General features: G+C 49.7%; 1 protein-coding gene across 3 annotated transcripts in view; it reads right to left on the reverse strand.

Moving 5' to 3' along the window:
* THAP4 (THAP domain containing 4) overlaps positions 1-24,211 on the reverse strand; it is a 39,986-nt gene that overhangs the window by 13,716 nt on the left and 2,059 nt on the right. For 2 of the 3 annotated variants that reach the window (XM_045795847.2, XM_045795846.2), the window contains exons 2-5: positions 22,517-23,685; positions 4,533-4,692; positions 3,346-3,455; positions 2,402-2,505 (exon numbers count right to left, since the gene is read on the reverse strand). In XM_045795847.2, the coding sequence (XP_045651803.1) occupies positions 2,402-2,505; positions 3,346-3,455; positions 4,533-4,692; positions 22,517-23,685 (1,543 nt within the window). Of the gene's footprint in view, positions 1-2,401; positions 2,506-3,345; positions 3,456-4,532; positions 4,693-9,819; positions 9,996-22,516; positions 23,686-24,211 lie in introns of those variants that run through there. The other variant, XM_045795848.2, reaches the window with a different exon arrangement.

The raw sequence follows: 24,211 nt of genomic DNA on the forward strand, positions 1-24,211 counted from the left end.
TCTGCCCACCAGCTGCTGGGAGGACAGACAGATGCTTCCAGCCCCTGCCTCCCTCCCTTCCAGGTTCTGTCCATGTTGACCCAGCAGGAAGGCCAACCCGGTGCATCCAGCCAACACTGGTCAGCTAGGTCACTCTGCAGAGCTGAGCCCTTCTCTGGCCCCACTCTATGGGGGTTCCTCCCCTCGCTGTGCCCCCATAGGCTTCAACTCACCTCCTCCCTCCTTTTACGGAGAAGGACTCTTGGGTTTAAGTAATAAAACCCAAAGTTAATTCTTTAGCAAAAATAAACAAACACCCCCCCCCCCAATCCCCGATTAAGTAAGTAACCTTTGGCAAATATGAGCAAGAAAAAGAGAAAACAGACATATGCAAAAGATCAGAAATATAGAGGGGACACAGAATGCAGATACAGAGAAATCAGTAAGTGTTACTTCTTCCTCAAACTCTGAAAATCTAGATGAAAGAGCAGTGATCCTGGGAACCTTGACCTTGCAAAGGCAGGGAGATCAGGGAGGTTGGAGGGCGGGGTAAGCAGGGAGGAGAGCAAGGGCACTCGCCACACTGGGCCCTGATGCTTTTGAGGACGTCTAGGAGGACCAGGCAATGTTGATGGGGCTCCCTCCATGTCAGGGAACAGAAACAGCTAAAAAAGCTCCCAGCTCACTCTATGAATAAGTCTGATACCAAAATCAGGACAAGTAGGAGTTATCTTCAAAAAGCAAACATGCTTCAACACTTAGAAGTTATTAATACAATTCACTGCATCAACAGCTTCAAGCAGAAAAAAAACACAGAATCCTCCCAAAAAAGGCTCCAAAAGTATTTGATGAAACTCAAAACCCATTCTTGAATGTAATTCTTACCCTAGTAGAAACAGGACATCCTTACCCGACCAGGTAGCCTTGGGCAAGCACCTTACGGGGTGAGCGCTCTGTGCCCGACAGCTAGCTGTCAGACGTGATGTCCCGGTCAGCAGAGGCCCACGGCAGCCAGAGCCCTCCCCACCATTAACAGTCAGAAGACGGAGTGGAAGCCATGTGCCATTGACGCTGCCACGAAAACTAGAAAGCGCTAGGACGGTACCCTGCCACGAGGTGTCCAAGACCTGCATAATTAAAATTATAAAGAAATAAACCTGGTACCCACTGAAATACCCCAAACTAGGCCACCACACTGCTGTCCACTGCTACCGACCAGGCCTCCCCTTGTCCTCAAACTAATTCATGTGTTTACGTGATCCTGGTGTAAATGGTGTGGACCTGGACGAACTCGCAGGACGGTCCACCCAGAAGAGGGAACATGGAAGAATTCATCAAGAAAATGTAAAGAACATCGGGAACTTTCCCCACATATTAAGACAAGACAAAGAGGTACGGTGACCTAAGTCATTACATGACTTTAAATAACTGTCCGTGAAGAAGTAGACAGAAAGAACAGACCCTCCTCCCCTACTTATGGGGATGGGCTTAAGACACGCACGACATTTCAAACCTGGGGGGCTGCTGGTCATCCGTCTGCACATGGATCATGTGAAAACTACTCTGGGAGGGACTAAGGTCCAAGAGTAAAAGGGAAAGCTCTGAGAGTGCAGGAAAACAGAAGACTAATTTTATCATGTGAGTAGAAACGCTTTCCAGACCCAGAACCCAAATCCAGACCCCATAAAGGAAAAGACCCCCAGGAGAACGACAGAAAAGCTCACAATCTGAGAGTAGAACACGTCATAAACCATATTCACAGAAGCCACCAAATGGGGAAACATTTGCCGCATAAACAGCCATGGTCCTAGAAAGTTCCTGTAAACCAGTAAGATGATGACAGCCCACAGAAACACAGGCAACGACTTCGAACATCAACCCTACAGAGAAAGAAACACAAATGGCCCACACGCATGGGAAGTGCTCCCTTGCACCCGTGAGTTCCATTTCAAACACAAACGCCCTACCATCTTTTATGGATCAGATTCAAAACATCAGCAAGTCTGGAAACGCGTCGTGCCGATGACGGCGCAGGGCAGCACACACGCTCCTGCAGTGCTGGTGGGGGATACAGCCGTCAAGAAAAGCAGTTCAAAATCCTCTGATCCAGCACTTCAACTGGGAGAAATCTCCCCAACACGTATGGACTCATTTGCCAAAGTGGACAGCCCGGACGTGAAACGATGTTTGTGACAGAAAAACCACAGCCGACCTGAGAACCCTTAAGTGCCCTCCTGCCAGGGACCAGAGGATTCGGCCACGGCACACCCCCACCTCGGCATGCGTGGGGAGCGACCACATGACGGTGCAGACAGGCCCGAGATCAAGTGGAAAGGCAGACTCCAGGCCAAGGGATGATCTGACCTCACTGAGGACTGAAAGTGCAAGGTGGAAGGAGGGAAGGCTGCAGGGGCAGACTCACCTGCTCCACATGGGGCTCCTTGGCGAAGGACATCCTGGCGATGGAGTGGGACGTGATGCACAGCTCCTGTCCATTCACCTCGCCCTCTTCCACCTCCACGATGCCTGCAGGGGCCGTCAGTCCTCAGCAACCTGTCTACGGCCTGCCGGTGCCACCGCTCCTACCACCACCTTCTGCACCAGGGCTTCGACACGTCTGAACTTGGAAGCCAGAGCCTCCCAGGTGTCGAGGGGGAAAGACTCGCAAGTCCTCTGATAGCCAGGGCAGGGGATCTATGGAGGGTCACCTGGGGGGGGGGGGGGGCGGTGCCCTGACCCTAGCCCTGCCCCATCAAACAGGCCAGGAGCCTCCCTCCATTCTCAGCTGCTGGCTGCCCCCCGACTTCTAGCTGACCAATGCCTTGGGCAGGCCCACTCTAGGACGGGCTAGTTTTAACCGTCTGCCAGCTTCTGGGAAGTGAAACTCACTCAAGCCAGGGAGCAAGGTAAAGGTCAAGCAGGTGTGTTTTTGAGTAATTTCTAATTAATGAACCTGGTTAACTATCTTAGGGTGACCTCCCACTGGGGACAGAGTGGATTTCCAGACAGAGAACTTCTGGCTGCACAGTGAGCCTCTGGGTTCTCGTTCACACAGGAGGCACCTGTGTGCAGCAGACAGAGGCTCTGTCGTGAGCTGTTGCTGGAAGAACTCAGGAGAAAAGGGAATCAGCCCCCTCTCACCAGCTCCCTCCTGCCAGCCCTGCTGAGCTTGTCCAAAGGCCTGACGCTTTCCACCCTGACAAGCACTCAGTCGTCCCCCACAAACGTGTCCGCGAGTACAGACACCCCAAAAGGTTGCTCTGAGAGCAGGAGGGAGATGCGACCTCCCCTGCTGGCCAGCCCTCTGCTGGCATGCACGGTGCGTGGGCAGGGGCAGGCCAGGAACGGCCGCCAAGGGAGGGGTACCTGTGTTCTGGGCGCTGACAAAGGCCACCTTGTTGGTATCGGGCTTGAGGCGGATGAAGCCACACTCCCTGTGCATGGGTCTGCGTGTGTCCGGGTGGAAGGCGTTGAACCTAGGGGGCAGCAGGAGAGGTGAAGCCCCAGGTATCCGGTGCCCCCCAGAGAGGGTGCCAGACTGTGTGGACACACTTTTCTCACGTTATAAAGCACCCCCACCCACCAATTATAAAATAAGGCAGTTTGTTGGGGTGCTGGGCGGCTCAGTTGGCTAAGGGTCCGACTCTTGATCTCAGCTCAGGTCTTGATCTCAGGGTTGTGAGTTCAAGTACCATGTTGGGCGGAGAGATGACTTAAGTAAATAAAACTTAAAAAAAAAAACAGATGCAGTTTCTTATTCACATGGAAAACAGAGAGATGCGTAAAAGACACAGCACAAAAGACATGAGAGACCACGTGTGTGGGCCCTGGCCTCCAGGCACACCAGGACCTTCCACCTCTGACCCGGAAGCAGCTCCCACCTGCGCCTCCCTCCCTCATTCCTGTCTGCTGTCCCCATCTTCCCAGCCACCATGACTGACCCTGACCCTGAAGATAGGACCTCAGAATCTGTAAGTCAGGCACCCCCTTCCCCCAGGGCCCCAACGTGCTTCTCAGCCCCAAGCACCCCAAGTGCACAGTCAAATCCCACCCTTACACCAGGCTTTGCCTGTTGTGAGCAACTCACAGGTAAGAAAGAGAACGGGCGCTGGGTCAGGGTGCAGCTGGAGGGCCTTCAGGGCTTTCCCTTTGCTGTATCGTAAGACTCTGAGAACCACACACTAACTGCCTTTCTGGGACCTCAAAGAGCTCGGGGGGGGGGTTATTCTAAAAGAAAGCCACACCACTGTATTTTCATAATACGGGGGTGACTGGTTTCCATAGAGAAGAACAGCACAGAATGAGGGGTTTAACTGAGCATAGGCACTTACGCTCGTGTTCGCATTAAGAAGCCTCAGATTTCGTGGTCATCTTCAAACACACGAGAGACCCAGAAAGTACCATTTTTACCCACCGTGTGAGCAGATTCAGGGCAGGAAGAGGCTGCCTGTCTGACACACAACCACAGCCCTCCTGCATCCTCCCGTCTGGCACCTGTCTGTCCCGTATCAGCCTGGAACTGCCCCCGCAGGCAGTCAGGTGGGTGCACTTACGAGAAGTTCAGCACAGGCTGGCCCACGTGGGAGATGTATGCCTCCTCCAGGTACTGGAAGGGCTGCAGCGTCGGGAAGGTCCCGGCTCCCGGTGGGTCTGACAGCCAGGTCCCCAGCATCCAGGACAGCGGCTCCACCACTGGGTTCATCGTGGGGGGCTCTGAGGACAGAAGAAGAGGCGGTCAGTGGGCTGTGTCCACTGGACTCCTTCTCAGTGTGCCGTGCTGAGCCTTGTGTGGACACGGACACGGTGTGGAGGCACGCCCTCGTATTACAGCAAATCCGACGTGACCATGAGTATGTCACCAGCCACCTGTCAAGAGGGGGAGAAAAAGGGGCAAACAATTAGCAAAGGTCATCTTGCCACCTCCTACTTTCTGCAGCTCCCACGCAGGAGAGACAAGAGGGTCTGGAGGCGGCAGCCCAAGCCCAGCCAGCACCTCCAGTCCTGCCTCTTCTGACGCCTGTGGACACCCAGGCAGGGATCGTGGCGGCAGCTGGGATTTGTGCGATCAGACTAGTAACTGGACAAGAGAAGAAAGCCAAGCTGGGACGCTAGTTACAATCTATGATGGAGACAAGGAATGAAAGCTTCAGATTTAAAGGTCTGGACTGTGGGGCTCTCCTGCTGCCAGGTGAATGGGACAGAGGCGCTGACCCCTGCGTCCAATGAGGGAAGACAGCAGTGCACCAAGAAATAAGGAAAGGATGCTGACTGTCACGTGCCTGAGGTGACAAGGGGCTGTTGGGCATTCTGAGTTCTAAAGGGTGAGGGCTGAGGACGGCTCCCTGAGACGCGTGCAGAGGTCGCAGCAGGAGGGGGCAGCAGCTGCTCCGCAGACACGCCGCAGACTTGGGGGTCCTGGGCGGGGCAGGCTGGCTTTGCCGGGGAGGCCCCCAGAAGGGCCCTGGCAAGGTCTGAGCAGGAGGCGCAGGGAGCGGGAGGAGGGCGGCCCGGGCTCGATGTCACGGGGGGGAAGTGGTGGAAAGGGCCAGATTTGGGGTCTGGTCTGAAGGCAGAGTGTGGGCTGATGGTTGGGACGTGGGGCAGGAGAGCAAGCAGCACCCCCAAGGCTCACGGCCTCGACAGCACAGAAGGCGAGAGGAAGAGCACCGGTGGTCTGGGCTGGAGGTTCAAACGGCCACTCTGACAGCCCACCTTCCGCGGTTTGCTGAATAAATAGAAATTGTTGTTTTTCAGCCAGCTGTGGCCTCTGAGACGCTCTCGGTCTGGTGCACTTGTCGCGCTTGGGGCGGCGTGCAGGAAAGCCCGTCCGTGTGCTGTGGAGCGGCCGCGGCCGCCTGGCCCTCTCCTTGTCTCCCCACGCGGCGGGCGGAGCAGCGCACTTCCCTTCTGTGGTTTCCCTCCCAGGCAGGGCTGCAGCACGGCGCCCTTCCCCGGGCCCAGCCCGCCGCCTAGGGAGCCAGTGACGCAACTGCAGCCACCAGAGGGCTCAAGGCAAAAAAGAGGACTTCAAACATCTTATTAACTTTCAGGTATCGATGGTTACATGTTGAAATGACAATACAGGATTAAATGAAATACATTATTATTATTATTATTATTGTTTTTATTTACTTTTTAGTAAGCCCTACACCCAACCATGGGGCTTGAACTCTCGACCCCCAGGATCAAGAGTCAGACGCTCCTCCGACTGAGCCAGCCAGCCAGGCACCCCGAGGTAAACAGAGTATATTACTGAAGTTAATTTCACCTGTTTCTCTTTAACTTTTAATTTTATTTCTTAAAGTAAGCCCTAGGACCAACAGGAGGCTCAAACTCACGACCCTGAAATCAAGAGCTGTACACTCCACCAACTGAGCCAGCCAGGCACACCTCTCTCCCCTTTTAGTGCTGCTATTGGACCACCTTAAACAGCCTAGGAGCTGGATGGCGCCACAATTGACAGTCTCAACACCAACACTCAGGGAACTCTGCTCCTGTGAATTCTGAGGACACCGCCACAGGAGAGAATTCACCAGGAGACCACGGGGAAGTGTCGGCAAAGGGTTCCCAGCCAGTCCTGAATGTGCTCCACGGGACAGCAAGTACTGGTCACAGGTGGTGGATGGCCTGACTGTGCAGGCACAGAAGCTGCTGGAGAGTGGGAGCCGGGGAGGGGCCGCAGAGCAGGCCCACGGTCTGCCACTGAGCAGCCACGTCACCGAGGCGGGCAGACCAAGGCATAGGTCAAGTGGGCAAAGTTTTTACTCTAAAAGCAAAACACCACAGGCGCAATATAAAAAATAAGGCAAAACGAAGGCCAAACACACCTGAACTCATACATAGAAAGAAAAAGCTTTTCAGACTGGATCGCAAAGCAAGACCCTCAATCCTGCTGTGAGATGCACGCAGGAAGGGTGATTCAGAAAGGCGTCTCAGAGCCGGGCAAAGGCAGGCGGCAGGAGAGCAAGCGTCATGATCTCACTACAAGGGGCAATGAACTTCAAGCCAAAAGGCATCAAACCAAAGAATGGCCACGTCACGATGAAGACCCCGCAGTCAGAGAGACTGACGCACCAGATGTGGCAGCAGCACTCGCAGCGCAGGGCCTGCGGGCGGGAGACACGTGGGAACCAACGGAAGAGTCCCGGCCTCTGGCCTGTGTCCAAGTGACCTCCACACCTCCTACAACGAGAAAGCTAGTTCTGGTCGGGGGACGCTGCACCCTGCACCTGAAAACTAGAGAATGCTCCTTCTTTTCAAGCTCCTCTGGAATATTCACGAAAACGGACCCTACAAATGGTCAGAGAAAACCCTAGGTTTCAAAAAGGAGAAAGCGTTCCCACCACATCGTCTGATCACAATGCAGCAAGGCTAGAAATTAAAACACTATCAGATTTCCCTCAAGAATGTTATGCCACAAAAGAGAAGCGAGACACAAACGTGTGCGTACTCTGTGACTCCACCTGCGTGAAATCCTACAGGAGGATGGGGAGCGCCAGCGGCGGTGGGGTGGGGGCTGGGGCGGGAGGGCACAAGAGAACCTGGGGATTCTGGACGGGGGTGCGGTCACACAGGTGTCCGCACCCATCCAAGTCACAGGGGGAGCACCTAAGGGCTGTTTCACTTAAATTGTACCGAAATGAAAACATGCAAAGGCAAAACAAACAAACATTAAAAAAAAAAAAAAACAGAGCCCGAAATGCCTTCCCAGGACCTGTTCACGATGCTACTACAGCACCAGGTCACGGGTGGTGACGGGACACCAGCCCAGCCTTCCAGGGCCTCCGGTCCCTGCTAGCCAACTGCTGCCCACGGGGACAGGGCCTGCTGTTGCAGAGCTTCTGCTATTTTAAAAAAATCCAGAACTGTTGATTTGGGGGTTAAATATTCCAATTTCTAAAGATGTGTTCAAATTAAAGCAACAATAAGCTGCGGTGTGAGGTGTGGTTCAGTGGGTCAGTGGGGAGGGAGAGCACAGCAGTCCCAGGCCAGGGCTCGGACATGCGGACATCGTCCTGACACCCCTCCAGGGGCGCAGGCCCTGAAGATGATCCTTGGTGGACCCCAGGGCTTTCTGCCTCAGCCCTTGTTTGCTAGTAGGCAAGAGAGATGTCTCTCAATTGAAAAGGACACCAGCGGAGAGAGAGAGAAGACAGGAAAAGGTGCTCCAGGGAGGGTCCGGTGAAGGGACAGGCAACGGGGCTGTGACCAACCACTGGGCTAACAAAGGCAGACAAACACAGAGCACAGCCTGCAGCCTCTATACGTCGGGGGCACTGATGCAGGGCCCTGGCACAAGACAGCTGCCCACAGTGGTCCGCTAGCGTGGGTCAGGCCTGTTTGCTCTTTCCTGGGTGACAACGTCCCCAGGCCAGGTCTGAGTGCAGGTGCTGTGTTGTGGGGGCTCAGGCAGGGGACAGGAGGACCGGAGGGGAGGAGCTGGTGTATGACTATAGCTGGATGAGGTGGAATAGGGGGACGGCCTGTCCGGGGTGAGGACGGAGGCTGGAAGCCCAGAGCACAGAGTGGCCAGAGCACAAGCAGCAGGCTTAAGAGGTGATGTGGGTGAGGACAGAAGTAGGAGGACAGGTGGGGGTGGGGGGGTGCAGTCCAGCAATGGCTGGTGTCCCAGGCTGGCAGCCTGGAGGGGGATGGGAGACAAGGGTAGAGACCCAGGATTGGTCAGAAACCTCAGGGGGGTGAGCTCGGCACAGTCATGGCACCTGAACACGGGGTGGGAAAGGTGGCCCAGGGCCTAACTCTGCCTCTAACCAGTTCTGTCTAAACCCCTTGCATCGCCTCTGCCAGGGCAGGAAGGTGCACACACGTCATGTGGAGCCTCCGTAAGTAAGGCCGGCCAAGCCCTGCGGGAACACGACTCATTCCCGAGGCCCGCGGGCTCCTGTGTGATAGGCTACAGACACTGCACAGCACCGCACGAAAGGGAAAGGGAAACCTGTCTACACAGCAGCGTACTGACAAAGTCTGCAACGACCCTCCACAGTCAGAAGACCATTCTGAGTAGATGAAGTGAGCACGTGCCGCTGAAGGCGCACGCTAAGTCAACGTCAGCAGACTCTCCCTACGACCCAGCTGTACGACCAGCACACAGACGCAACATCCAGAACCATGTCGCGGCATCTGGTTCTGCATCAGAGCTCCTAACTGCTCCAAGAAACACTTCAAAGTTAGCTCTCCTGGCTGGCTGTTATTGGCTCTTGACTGTAAAGAATTTTGCCTGGATAAGGGGCAGGCAGTAAACCACCAGGGGCGGGCAGGTGGATCCCATGCCTCCTTCCAGGTCTGCCGGCCCCGCTGCCCCACAGCGCCCCTGATGCTGGCCAGCACTGGGCTGAGCCAGGTTGCTGGGTGGGGCTGACTCCGCCCGCACCACCGCCCACTGGTCACGGAGCTGCTGCCAGCTCCACAGCCACGGTCTCTCCTCTTGTTTTCAATGAAGCGTTGCAGGGGAGAACCAACAAGGTAACTCTGAGACCCAAATGTCAGGTTACAAGAGCCTACATCTGTATATCAAAATTCATCCAACTAAATCCTTAGGATTTGTGTATTTTACTCCACGTAAATCATACTTCACTAGAATATTAAAAGTAAAGTGAACTTAAAAGTCAAACAAATAAAAAAACATAAAAAATACGGGATTTAAGCCTATTTGTCACTTTTAATCCCTTCAAATAAACCAGTCAGGCTTTTATATGCATTTTTTTCTTATTTCTTTTTTCTTTTATTAACATCTCAACCAAAATGCAAAAACAAATTTAAATTTTCTCCAAGAAAATTAACTTTTCATTTTTTGGCCTAAGACCACGAAAGCAGGCTTACCCATCAGTGATGGTAAGTTTTCTGAACTCCAGACACGGTCAAGGTTCTTCAAGGTTGTTTTCTGCCAATTGACGGAAAACGTCTGCACCTGGCTGTTAGCAGCTTGGCAGGAAGTGAGTGCCAAACTGAAGACGGCATTCTGGGAACTGTAGTTCCACCCTGGGAACCCTCAGAACCCCGAGGGAGACCCAGAAACCTGGGGGTGACTGGACCTTGCATGTGGGAGCAGACCAAGTCAACTCTGGCAGCAGTGGGACAGGCCAGGGAGGGAGGAGGGGGGGTTTCCGCCCTCTGCTGCTTCCACAGGGACCACGGAGGGAACTGATCTGTGTCGAGGGGAAGCGGGCGGAGCCAGGCACACAGCAAGCTGTTTCTGGAATAGTCACTCTGGAAACTCCTGCCCCCTTTTATCTGTGTCCTAGAGGGCTCGCGGCTCACTTATCTTGGCTCTGAGAGTGCATGCTCGGCGACAGAGCAGTCTCCCGGCAAAGGTGTCAGCGGGTGGACCCAGGACCCCAACGACAGGAAGGGAGCAGACACACTCACTGGACAGACTGCTTCCTGGCACCTCCCACCCTCACACTGCTTTGTGTTAGTGACAACAGTGCCCAACACAACAGGGAGAGAGAGCCCAGGCCGCGCTGGCTGTTCCAGGCGGTGCAGACACTGTCCTGGCATCGTGATCAGTTTGTATCGCACTTGCATGGCACACCAGGGGAGGGTGTTCTTTTAAAGTGATATTAAGGCCCTCGCTTTATTACCCATGAAATGGGAAAGAGTGTGTGCACACAGGAGAAAAGGTAATGACAGGAAGTAGAGCATATATTTCTGTAAAATACAAAAGACATAAAAGGAGACCCCATAATTTTAATTTGCAAAAGTTATGGTTGATTACCTAGTTAACTCAAAAGTCTCCACTGAAAAACTATTAGAATAAGTGATTTTGAAGAATGGTTAGTTATTAAAATTGGTAGCTTTCCTACATATTAACAATAACCACATTAATAACAGGGGCGGGGTCTTCAAGGTTCAACTCTGACTTGTAAAGACCTTAGAAGCCCTAACTCTTGTCCTTACAACAAGAAAAACATGGAACAAACTGAAACTCAATGACTCTGCCTGGACCCATCAGAGAAGCAAGGTCCCAGGTCTCCCAGAATTTGGAGGACATGCTTGCCGGGAGTAGACGCTGGCTGATAGGGACCACAGACGGTAATTGGGCAAGAGGTTGGAGCTGAGCACAGACGAGCATGACAGACAGTCTCCTGGGGGCCCCACGGTTCCATGGGTCTGACTTCTAGGAAGCCAACAAGTTCTCACCCTGAAAAGCCCGTGTCTCTGCAGTGGGAGGGGAAGGAGCAGTTCTGGACTAAGGTCAGAGCACTCTCCAACAGGAACGGAGGCTGCAGGGAAGATCTCAGCTGGGCTTTATTCGCCTGGGGGCAGGGTTTTCCCCACAAACCCCTCCAGCCTTCCCTTCTCACTCAGGCAGGACTCAGCCCAGAAACAGAGGCCACACAAGGCTGAACCTCAACCCTGACACTGCAGAGCATCCCTCTCCCCAATGCCACTCCTGAGGGCTCCAGCAGGTAAGAGGGTCGGAGCAGAAAAAGCCCCAGGTGCACCCACTGGGAGGGAGTCCTGAGACAAACAGTAAAGACTGGAGAGGAATTTGAAGCCACCACAACCGCACTAGAGATTAGACACGACCCAACTGCCAGGCAGGCCAACTGATACCTCGAGCTAAAGGCCTGTTTAGGTCAGCTTCTATTACCTGTTAATACCATGTCCACCTTTCAAAAACTGTACAAGCCATGCTAAAAGGCCAGAAAAAAACACAATCTGAAGAGACAACGTCAGAACCCGACGCAGATGAGGCAGTGGTTCTGGAATGCTTGGACTCGGAATTTAAAAGACCTGATTCATCTAAGGATTCTAACGGAAAAGGCTCACAACATGCATGAACAGAGGAGCTCTGTAGGAGGAGAGCTTGCTGAGGAAGAACCCAAAGGAAAGGCTGCACATGAGAGCCCCTGCAACAGAAGTGAAGCCCGGGGTACATCAGGTCGAGGAGAGAGCTGGTGAACTTGAGGGTATTCAGAAGAAACTTCCCCCACTCCAATGCCAAGAGCAGCACACACAGAATGTTGGAGGACTAGGGGACAATTATAAAAGGGAGATGCACCCATAACGGACACGACAGAAAGAAAGAAGACATGTGAAGTAACAGCTGAGAAGTTTTCAGAATTAATGTCAGACAGCAAAGCACAGATCCAGGAAGCCCGGACAACACCAAGCACAACAAACACCAAAAAATCTACATCTAGGCATTTCATATTCAAACCGTCCAAAACCAAAGATGGAGAGTCTTTAAAGAAGCCAGAGGAAACAATTCTTACCCATAGAACAAAACGGGTAACAATCACGGTGGGCAGCTCACGTACGCAAACAAGAGCAGAATTCTATATCCAGCGAGACAGTCCTTCAAACACGACACTCGATGCTGACTAGAATTAAAAGGAAACTTAAAATAAAAAATGAAATGAAAATTAAAACAAAAACTTAAAAAAAGAAAGAAAGAAAGAAACTGCCCTTCAAAAGTAAAGAGGAACCAAAGACTTTTTTGAACAAAAACAGAGGGAATTACACACCCTGTAAGAAATATTAGAAGTTCTTCAGGGAGAAGGAGGATGATGTAGGTTGGAAACCTGACTCTGCAGACAGAGAAGAGTGCTGGAGAAGGAACACGTGCAGGTAAAATAAAATCTTTTCTCTTTTTCTTCTTCTTCAAGATTTTTTTATTTGAGAGAGAAAGAGGAGAGCGCAGGGGAGGGCGGTGGGAGGGACAGAGAGTCTGAAGCAGACTCTGCACTGAGCAGAGCCCAATGCGGGGCTTGATCCCACGACCCTGAGATCATGACCCGAGCTAAAACTGAATCGGACGCCCAACCAACTGCGCCAGGCGGGCACCCCTCTCTCTTATTCTGAACTGACCCAACCGATCAATGTTTGTTCAGATTAATGATCGTGTGATTATAGCACATGTACAAAGGAGATGAAGGGAGAAACAGGGATGCCCACTCCAAGGCGCCGGCACTACTGGGGAAGCAGCACCATCGGCCAGTGGACGCAGAGGCACTGTCAATGAGAAGACTCCAGGGGACCCACAAACGAGTTGCTGCAAGAAGTAAAATCAGTCTGCTAAGGAAGGGAGAGATCACACAAAATGCTCTATCCAAACCAGAGAAAGCAGAAAAGGAGAGGAAGACACAGAAGGCAACAGAACGCAGTTCCGGACACGAGAGATATTAGTCCACCTGTAGCAATAAGCACTTCAAATGCGAACGGTCCAAGTACACCAATTAAGAGATGGAGACTGTCAGAGTAGACTGAAGGAAAAGACCCAACTATATGTCATCTATAAGAAATCCACTTCAAATATAAAGACACAGATCCAAAGTAGAGGGACAGAGAAAGATTCATCACAAATCAAGAGAGAGCTGGAAGAGCTATATTAACTTCAGACAAGCAGACATTAGGACCAGAAAAATTACCAGTAGTAAAGAGGAGCATTACATAATAACAAAGTGTCAATACTCCAAGAAGACATGAGAATCCTTGATGTCTACATATGTGAGACAAAGGCTGATAGAACCGTAACCGTAACAGACAAATCCACTGTACAGCTGGAGACTTCAACACTCCTCTGTCAGGAATGGACAGATCCAGCAGCAGAAAATCAGGAAGGACTTGGCTGAACTCAGCTGCGTCATCAGTCACCTGGGTGTAACTGATGTCTATGAGCTGCTGTGACGGGTAAGGTCACATGTCCACTTGAGGGAGCTGAGATGTGCAGAGAGCTTGTAAAACATTACTCCTGGGTGCGTCTGTGAGGGAGACTCCAGAAGCATGTGAACAGGTGAATGGATAAAGCAGAGGGCCCTCCCCTCTGTGGGTGGGCACTGAAGGCCTGACTAGAACAAAATGGCAGAGGAAGGGTGAATTTCTCTGGTTGAGCTGGGTGGCTATCAGTCCTGGGACAGCAGCGCTCCTGTCTTCAGACTCTGTCAGACTCAGACCGGGACTTACACCCCATCCCCTCACCCCCCTGACAATTCTCAGGCCTTTAGACAGGGACTAAATGATGCCCCCAGCTTTTCTGGTACTCCATCCTGCTATTCGTAACCATGCGGGCCAATTCCTATGATAAATCTCTGGTTCTTTGTGTGTGTGTGTGTGTGTGTGTGTGTGTGTGTGTGTGCATCCATCCATCCTACCAGTTCTGTTTCTCTAGAGAACCCAAACTAACAACTACTTCATCCAACGGCAGAACACACATTCTTCTCAAGCTCGCATGGAACATCCACCAAACCATAAAACATATCTTTGCAAATTTAACAGACTAGAAATCACACAAAATATGCTCTGAGACCACAATGGAATTAAACTGGAAGTCAGTAACAGCAAGATAGTTGAAAAATCCCCAGACATTTGTAGATTAAATGAGACACTTCCAAATAACAAGTGGGTCGAGATAAATAAAACATTATTTGAACTAAATAGAATGAAAAATACACCTTATCAAATTTTGTGGGGTGCAGTAAAAGCAATGTTTAGAGGAACATTTAACAGCACTGAATGAGTATATTAAAAAAATACCTAAAATCAATAATCTAACTTGTCACCCTAGGAAAGTAGAAAAAGAAGAGCAATTCAGTTGAAAGCAAACAGAAGAAAACATTAAATTAGAGCAGAAACCAATGAAATTGAAAACAATAAAGACAATAAACAAAAAAGTCAACATCAAAGGTTTTTTAAAAGATCAGTAACATTGATAAACATCTAGTCCAGTTAACTAAGAACAGAGAAAGAAAGACAGGACAAAAAATACCAATATTATAAATAAAAGAGAGCCATCACTACAAATCCTGCGGCCATTAGAAGGTCAGTCAGGGGGTTCTACGAAAAACCCTATGCCCACAGATTTGATGAAATGGACCAATCCCTTGAAAGACATATACTACCAAAACTCACACAGAACTAATAATCTGCATAGGCCTATATACCTCAAAGAAATCGAATCAATAATTAATAACCTTCCAAAACAAAAAGCACCAGGCTTAGATGGGTTTATCAATGAACTATACCAAAGAATTAAGGAAGAAGTTATACCAATTCTCTACAATCCCTCGTAGAAGTTAGAAGCAGAGGGAACACTTGCTAATGAGATGTGCATTGCTCTAACACCAAAACCAGACAAAGGCATTATAAGAAAGGAAACTGCAGACAAATATCTCTCATGAACACAGATGTAAAAATCCTTAACAAGCATTTAGCAAATTGAATCCAAAAATGTAAGAAAGTGAATTATGTACCACGACTGTGGGTTTATTCCAGGTATGCAAGGCTGGCTCAGCACTCTACAATCAGTTAAAGTAAGTCACCATACCAAAAGGCTATAAGAAAAATCACCACATAACGACCTTAATAAATGCAGGCAGAGTGTTCGACAAAATCCAACACTCATTCCTGATAAAAACTCTTAATAAATTAGGAATAAAAGGGAACTCCTAACTTAATAAAGCATATCACTGATTAAACCTTACAGCTAACATCATACTCAATGGTGAGAAACTGAAAAGCTCTCCTAAGATCGGCACCATTCGAAGTCAACAATGTGCTGGAAATCCTACTTGGTGTAATAAAAGAGGAAATAAAAGGTATGCAGATTGGGACAGAAAAAAGAAAACCATCTTTGTTTGCAGATTATATGACTATCCAAGTGGAAAACCCCAGAGAATTGATAAACAAAACTCCTGGAATTAATGCTCAATGACAGCAAGGTTGCAGAGGACAAGGTAACGTACAAACGTCAACTGCTCTCTTATACACCAGGAAGAAACAATCGGAATATGAACCTCTGATGAAAATAAAAGATCTAAATAAATGGATGGATATTCCATGTTGATGCACCAAAGACCCAACACTGCCAGGATGTTAATCCTTCCCAAGCTCATCTATAGACTGAACACAATTCCAAGGTAAAAATCCCAACAAGCCATTTCCTGGAAATCAACCAACTGGTTCTACAGTTTATATGGAGTGGCAAAAGACCCAGAACAGCTAAGACAACATTCATGGAAAATAATAAAGCTGGAAAACTCACAATCCTCTATATTTCAAGACTCAGTAAAAGCTACAAGCTACAATAATCAACACAGCATGGTCCTGACGAAGCAGTAGATACACGGATCCACACAGCACAACAGAGTCCAGAAACAGATCCACACCAATTCACGCACTGATTTGACAAAGGAGCAAAGGCAACTCAATGGAGAAAAGACAGTCTTCTCGACAGATGGCGCTGGACAACTGGACATCCACATAAACACAAATAAATGGAAACCCGTCTTATGTTTATCAAGGCTTGATACTGTTCAAGTGTCGATACTACCCAAAGCAATTTACAGATTTAATGCAATTCCTATCAAAATCTCAAGTAACATTGTTTGTAGAAATAGAAAAACCCACTTAAAAATTCACGTGGACTCTCAAGGGCCCCAGAACGGCCAAAACGATCCTGAAGAACAAAACCAGAGGAATCACACTTCCGGTTTTCACAACTCCCTACAAAGCTGTGGTAATAGAAACAGTGTGGTGTTGGCATAAACACAGACACATACAACACTGGAACAGAACAGACAGAGCCCAGAGATGAACCCTTGTATATATACGGCCAACTGATTTTTGACAAGGGAGCCACGACCATTCAATGGAGAAAGGACAATGTTTTCAACATACGGTGCTGGGAAAATTGGACATCCACATGCAAAAGAATAAAGCTGGATCCTTACCTAACAGCATATATAAAATTTACTCAAAATAGATCAAGAACTGAACCGTAAGACCTAAAACAATAAAACTCTTAGAAGAAAATAGCACAAAAGCTTCACAGCCGCAGACTCGGCAATGATTTCTCGGATATGACACTAAGAGCACAGGTAATACAAGGAAAAAAAGAGACAAATCTGATTTCGTGAAAATTTTAAAAATTTGTACATCAAAAGGCACTACCCACAGAATAAAACAGTACCCACAGAATGGGAGAAATATTTACATATCCGGTTTCTGATCAGATTGATGTCCACAAGAGACAGAGAAGTCCTAAAATTCAGTAGTGGGAACAGGAAGAACACAACTCAAAAACGGACAATCGAGACTTTTCTCCAAAGACACACAAACAGCCAATAAGCGCATGAAAAGATGCTCAACATCCCTGATCATTAGGGAACCGCTAATCAGACCCGCAATGAGATAGCACCTCACACCCACAGGGATGCCTGGGATCCAGCAGTCAGGAAACAGCTAGTGTTGGTGAGGACGTAGATGGAGCCCGTGCGCTGTTGGCGGGAACGTTAAGATGGTGCAGTTGGCGTGGAAAACAGCACGGGAGTCCTCAAAGGAACCAAACAGAATTACCACATGATCCAGCAATTTCCACGTCCAGTGTACACGCACAACAACTGAAAGGAAGGTCTTGAAGAGGACTTGATCACAGCGGCATTACTCCCAATAGCTAAGATGTCGACACAAACCATATCTGTTGACAGATGAATAGGTGAGCAAGATGGAGTCCATTCACATGATGGGATAAGCTGATTCAGCCTTAAAAAGGAAGCCAATTCTGGGGCGCCTGGGTGGCACAGCGGTTGGGCGCCTGCCTTCGGCTCAGGGCGTGATCCCAGCGTTATGGGATCGAACCCCACGTCAGGCTCCTCTGCTATGAGCCTGCTTCTTTCTCTCCCACTCCCCCTGCTTGTGTTCCCTCTCTCGCTGGCTGTCTCTATCTCTGTCAAATAAATAAATAAAATCTTAAAAAAAAAAAAAAAGGAAGCCAATTCTGCAACATACTACAACTTAAGGACATTATGCTAAGTGTAATAAGCCAGTGACAAAAGGACAAATACAAGTATGATTCCTCTTACACAAGCCACTCAGAGTCATCCAGATCACTGTGAAGAAAGTAGAATGGTGACTGCCAAGGGCTGAGGGGAAGGGAGACAGGAGAGTTACCGTTTAATAGGTATTGAGTTTCAGGGGCGCCTGGGTGGCTCAGTTGGTTAAGTGCCTTCGGCTCAGGTCATGATCCCAGGGTCCTGGGATTCCTGCATCGGGCTCCCTGCTCAATGGGGAGCCTGTTTCTTCCTCTCCCACTCCCCCTGCTTGTGTTCCCTCTCTCGCTGTCTGTCTCTCTGTCAAATAAAATAAAATCTTAAAAAAAAAAAAGGTATCACGTTCCAGACTTAGCACGAGTTATGGGGATGGACAGTGGTGACAGTTGCACAACCATCTGAATGTACTTAATACCACTGAACTTCACACCTAAAAATGGTTATGATATTAAGTTTTTTTTGTTCTGTATATATATATATATATATACATATTTTTTAAAAGATTTTATTTATTTATTTGAGAGAGAGACAGCCAGCGAGGGAGGGAACACAGGCAGGGGGAGTGGGAGAGGAAGAAGCAGGCTCCCAGTGGAGGAGCCTGATGTGGGGCTCGATACCAGGACTGTGGGATCACACCCTGAGCTGAAGGCAGATGCTTAACGACTGAACCACCCAGGCGCCCCTGTTCTGTGTATTTTGACTCAATGTAAAAAAAAAAAAAAAAAAAGGTAAAGCAATGAGCCACCAAGCCACAAACAGACAGACAGGAACCTTCACTATATACACATAGCTTAAGTGAGAGAAGCCAACCTGAAAGCACTGCACCTCAATTCTATCTGTTCCAGTGTATTCCGTATATTCCACCTACAAGACATTCTGGAAAAGGCAAACGACAGAAACACTAGAAAGACAAGTGGTGCTAGGGCTTGGAAGGGAAGAGGGGACTCCTTGGAGCACAAGGATTTTTAGGGCAATGGTAGGTACGTGAGAATAATGAACTTACCCATTTATCAAAACCCAAGTGCAAGACAGTACACTACCTTAATATGTACAAAGGACTTCCTTAGTAACCATGTACCTGTGCTGGTTCCCAACTTGAGGGAGTGAACCGCTGGGCTAACATGTGAGGTCAGGCAGCATGTAAATAAACCGTGGCAGGAGGAGGGGCAAACTCCTCCCTGTGAGCACCCCGTAAGAAGGCCAATCAGCACCAGCTTTCTGCACCTAGAACCTGTGGGCACTGGCCCAGCTGCTCTGTTGCACAGAATCTGTCCAAAAATAAAGGGTGGGCTAAAGAGAATGGACCGAATGAACACACGAATAGCTCCTTTGACATAAAATCCCTAAAAAGTTTCCTTCATTGACCAACAAATTCATGATAACACTGGGAACCATTAAAACAAAAGACCAAGGGCTCCACGAAGCTCTTGGAGACCAAGCCAGGGAAGCCACTCTCCCTCCCCACCCTTCCCACTGCCACTCCCTACCATCTCTTGCACCCTCCCCTCCACTCCACACTCAGCCAGTAACAAGCCCCATCCTCCAGGGGGCACAGAGGCAGAGGCACAAGTACACCCTGTCCACCAGGCCCCTCTCCAGGCACCTCCTTAGGGCCCCAGCACACTCCTTCCTGGCCCTCAGCACTCCCCTCCATCCCACCCACCAGCACCACAGACAGCTGCTTGCTTGTCTCCACTTTACAAATAAACTCTCCCCTGAAGCCATGTTCCCCTTTGGGTACTGTCCACTGTCCACTCCTTCATGGCTAAACCTCTTATAGGGCCTCACCCCTGCCCTGCCTTCACCCACTCTGGACCCAGCGCATTCCCACTGCTCCAAGGAGAACGTGATCACCAGTGACCCCATGTGGCGGAGTCCAGGCCTCTCTTCATTCTGACCAGAGCCGGATCCAACCCCGATGAGCAACCCTCACTCCCCCTCCAGATGCCATGACCCCACACTCCTTCTTCCACTCTCCCCTCCTGGGCCCTCTTCCACTGCCTCTCCGCAAACATGGCCTGCTCCTAGGCTGGGCCCCGGCCCCTTCCCCAGCTATAGCGTCTCCAGGAAACCTCATTCAATCCCATGGCTTTAACTGCCCCTGACCTCATCAAGACACGGCCGACAAAACACACGAAACTTTAAGAGGATAGGTGCTGGCTCCCGGGCATCAGCGCCTAAGGGGCGTCTCAAACTCAATTCCTCTAAAAATTTTACTGTGCTATGAGTTCCAAAAGTACCACTAAATACTCCCCAAAAGGAAGAAACATTTGGATACAATAAATGGTGGTGAGTGAAATAACCGATCAGATGTGTACTTCCACCTAATTATGGCTGCGATGGGAAAGCTGGGAATAGGGAACCAAGATCACACAGTTCTGGCCACGGGAGTGGAGGGGAGGAGCTGGGGTGTGGAGCACAACAGCAGATCAGCTCTAAGTGCTACAGAGAGATGAGCTTCAGTGATTACTGTCAAAAGCTGAATGACATCACTAGAAGAGCAGAAAAAGAAACAAGAAAACCTAACAGAAAAATAAAACAGTAGGCACAGATTCCAACTTATCAACAATCACAGGTAGAGGGATTAAATTGCTCTATAAAAAAATGAAGACCTGCAAATTGGGTTAAAATAATAGCTAAAAAATAAAGGGACATAAAAAAGTTTGTAAAATAAAGAGATAGAGAAGTAACACTTATATTGGGACAAAAAAGGGGTGCTCTGTGTTGATAACCGTCGGGAACACCTGAGCGTCTAACACAGGGCAGGGAGACATGCGGCAGAACCCAGACCTCCCCGCTCTCTCAGGGATCAGCGATTCAGGAAGTCAGGGAACAGATCTGTTGACTCAGAAGCTAGACCCAGGCAACAATGTAACCAACTCCTGGGACGGATACATTCTTCTCAAACCACAATGAAGCCTCCGAGAAAAAAAGCTGAGTAGTAAGCCACAAGGAAGTCCCAAGAAAGAGCCCCCAAAGGAGCTGTCTTTGTGTGACCAAATCACTGGACCTTAAAGCAATAAAGTTTAAAAATAATCACAAAAAAGAGGTGGGGGGGGGAGAGACACATGGTGAAACAGGTGAAGGGGATTAGAGCACACTTATCTTGAGGAGCACTGAGTTCTGTCTACCATTGTTGAATCACTCTACACCTGAAACTAACACAACACTGCATGTTAATTATGCTAAAACTTAAAAAAATAAAATAAAATAGAATATTTGAACTTGTCAAAAAAAAAATCACAAAAAATTGGCTCCCCTGCCTGAACCCATCCACTTGAAAAACTTCCAAGCCCTTCTAAATCACTCAAAGACGGAATAAAGCCTCACTGACAACTGTTCCGAAATGAACGGCAACTAGAGCAGCGAGAGACAGATCCTCGTGGGGACATGGAGGAAGGGAAACACCTTTGAGGTTAGGTATCAGGAAAGACAGACGGCACACACAGAAGCTAAGCACTTCCCTCCAGGAGCCAGAACAAGATAAAACTGGAGAAAAGTAGAAAGAAGCCAGGATTAATGAAGTGGAAACAGCAATGCTTGCAGCCTTGCTCGATGGACTGAAGGCTTAGTTGTTTGGAAAGACCTGTAATCGTGACAGACCTGGGGAAGTCTGACCGAGAAGAACAGAAAAAGGTACCAAAGTAGTACCAGCTATGAGAAACGACAAGAACAGCTTTAAAAGGAAAGGAGACCAGTACACTGGTGGTCTTCCGCTGGAGCTGTTCTTCCCCAGCGTGCATGTGGAAATGCACACAGTGGGTCTGTGTTTTTGCTTTTGTTTTCGGTTGTGCTAATGGTTGTTGCTCTGGGGCCCAGGGGGTCCTAAACAGCCTGTCACACTGACAGCCTTCCCCCTGCCAGTGTTCATTATATCCAGGAAGACAAATATTGACCCAGATTAAATGAACAATAAGCAGGAAAACATCTTCCATGGATACATAGCAGGTAAAAGATACTACACTCAAAATGCAAGGAATATCTAGAAAGCAGTTTTTAAAAATACCAAGTAATAAGACGAGAAGCAGAAACATAGCCAATAAACATATAAAATATATATCCAACCTACCAGTGTAGGTACAGAGACATGTGTAAAAGCAGAGAAAATAATCTAAGATCATACGGGAAATTTTAACAAGGACCAAAAGGCGGGAGGTGAGAACTGGGAAGTCTCACCACTTCTTAGCCCATGTATTCCTGTAGTATTTTAACTTTTACAAAACGAATGTATTCTACTTAGAGAGATCCTTAAAGATTTAAAGAAATGACTAATGTCCAAAATGACATAACTTTAAGGATATTCATTAAAACACAAATGGAAAGAAACTCCCCGTGATTTTAGGAGTCTCCTACCGTTTTTCTAATAGTTTACTGAGTCTACTTCATTCTGCAACGAGATGTTAACTCGGCTGGAACCGAGGTTTGTGTGAGGTGTGCGGCAGAAGCGGACTCTCCCGTTCCAGTGGGAGACCAGGCAGTAAGTAGTCGGGGCTCTCCCAGCGGACGTGAAACGCCTCCCTTCTCATGGGCTAAACCCTTATAGCTACAGATGCCCCTCGAGTGCCCTGCAGCGAAGTAAGCTTAGAACCGGGCTCCCTCTCTACAAAGTACAGCTACTGTTAGAGCCTCCTCCCAAGACAGCTGGGCGCTCGCAACACACAAAAGCGCTCAGGGAGCGTCAGCCACGCGGCACGGACCCCTCACAACGAGCGGGCACTGTGGGAGCGCGAGGCTCTGGTACTGACCACGGCTGAAGGGCAGCAGGCTGCTCAGGTAGGGGAAGCTCGCTCTCCTCAGCTCGTCCAGCTTCTCCTGCAGCTTGCGCACCTGGCTATCGGAGCGGCTGACCCTCTGCCGCAGGCTCTTCAGCTCGCCGTTTTTCTTCTCCACCTGCTCCCGCAGGCAGCACACCTGGCTCTTGTTCTGTCGGGAGGAGAAGCAGTAAGAGTGCAGCGAGTCGATGAGCTTGCAGGCCCCCGACGCCGACAGGATGACCTCATTGATGGACATGGGGCTGGCGTCGCTGTGCTCACTCTGCACAGCTTCCGCTGCTGGCTTCGGGGTGACGTCTGTCGGAGGGGCAGAGGGGCCCTGGGAGGGCTTCTGAGGCGTCGCTGTGAGTGACGAACTCGGGGGGCTCTGGGCCAAGCCCTTGTCAGGCCCCAGACTGGTCCCGCTGCAGCGGGGCTCCACGTCTCTCTTCAGCCTCTTTCGGTCAACAGGCTCTCGGGGGACAGATGCCTTCTCTCGAGTGTGTTTGGAGGAGAAACTGTAAGAATGAAGTGAGCCAATAAACTTGCAAGCCCCTGACCCTGGCGGGGTAAAGTCATCCATGGAAATGCCGCTCTTATCTACCAGGCCGCCGTCGGGGGCGGCAGCGGCAGCGGCGCTCTCACCACCAGCATCCACAGCAGATGCGTCTGCTTCTCCCTGACTGCCCGCCACGGCGGTGCCCAGACCGTCGCCTGGAGTTTCTTCCGGGGCCTGCCGCGTGCGCTCCTGACTGGCGTCTTCCTGGGAGGCCCTGCGTGCAGTTTCACCCTGCAGTGCAGCTTGCTTCACCTTTCGGGACCCTGGCTTGGCCATCAGGTTTTCACCTGAGGACGACGATGAACCTGTAGCTCCTTTCCCGTCCGCCCCGCTCGCGTGTCCCCTCAGGCCCCCCGAGGCCTTTCTTGCGACCTTTCTCCTTGTGCGGCCATGACCGCCGGTGCCCCTCTTCTTCTCGGGCAGGTGGAAGATGGAGGGCACCGCCGTGGGCTTGAGCAGGCGGTGCTGGTCCTCCAGCCTTTTGGAGAAGCTGTCTTTGGTGAAGTGTTCACTACAGAGGAAAGAATACTTTGTGGGGGTCCAGTTATCCCTCTGAACAGCTTTCAACCACTGGATCAGACGTTTTGAGTCCTTTAGGGGGAATCTGCAGGAAAAATGACAACAGAATTAGAAAAAAATAACTACATGTCTCCTTCCAAATTTATCAACCATAAAGGCAAAACAAGTGTTTCTGCAAATACCCAATCCTGTACTGACTTTACCCATTTAAAATTTTACTTAAAATTTAAGGAACACCTTCTACTTGGAAGTAATCGTGAGACAGAAAGATGGTGGGCTCGCTGTCTACCCTTAAGGCACGTACAATTGGTAGGGCAGATAGAGAATTAAGGTAACTCCTCGCAGGCTGCGGTAAATGCCCTGTAGGAGATCGCACAGGACAGCATCCAACAACAGGAAAGGCTTCAGGAAGCCCTGTAAATAGCTGCTAGAAACACACAGCTGAACAACCCTTCTGGTGTGCCCCCGATACAGGTCGGGTGCTAAAACGGGTGGTTGGTCCCCTTGCTCAGAAGCCGGCTCTAGCGCTGGCCAGCAGAGAGGGGAGCAAGAAGCCAGAAGAGCGTCCCAGACAGTGCCTGAGCCTGGCCTGAGCTGTGACTCAAGTAGCT

Source organism: Ursus americanus, chromosome 1 (assembly GCF_024610735.1).
Source record: "Ursus americanus isolate L20-20 chromosome 1, mUrsAme1.1.p, whole genome shotgun sequence".
In the NCBI taxonomy this organism is placed as follows: domain Eukaryota; kingdom Metazoa; phylum Chordata; class Mammalia; order Carnivora; family Ursidae; genus Ursus; species Ursus americanus.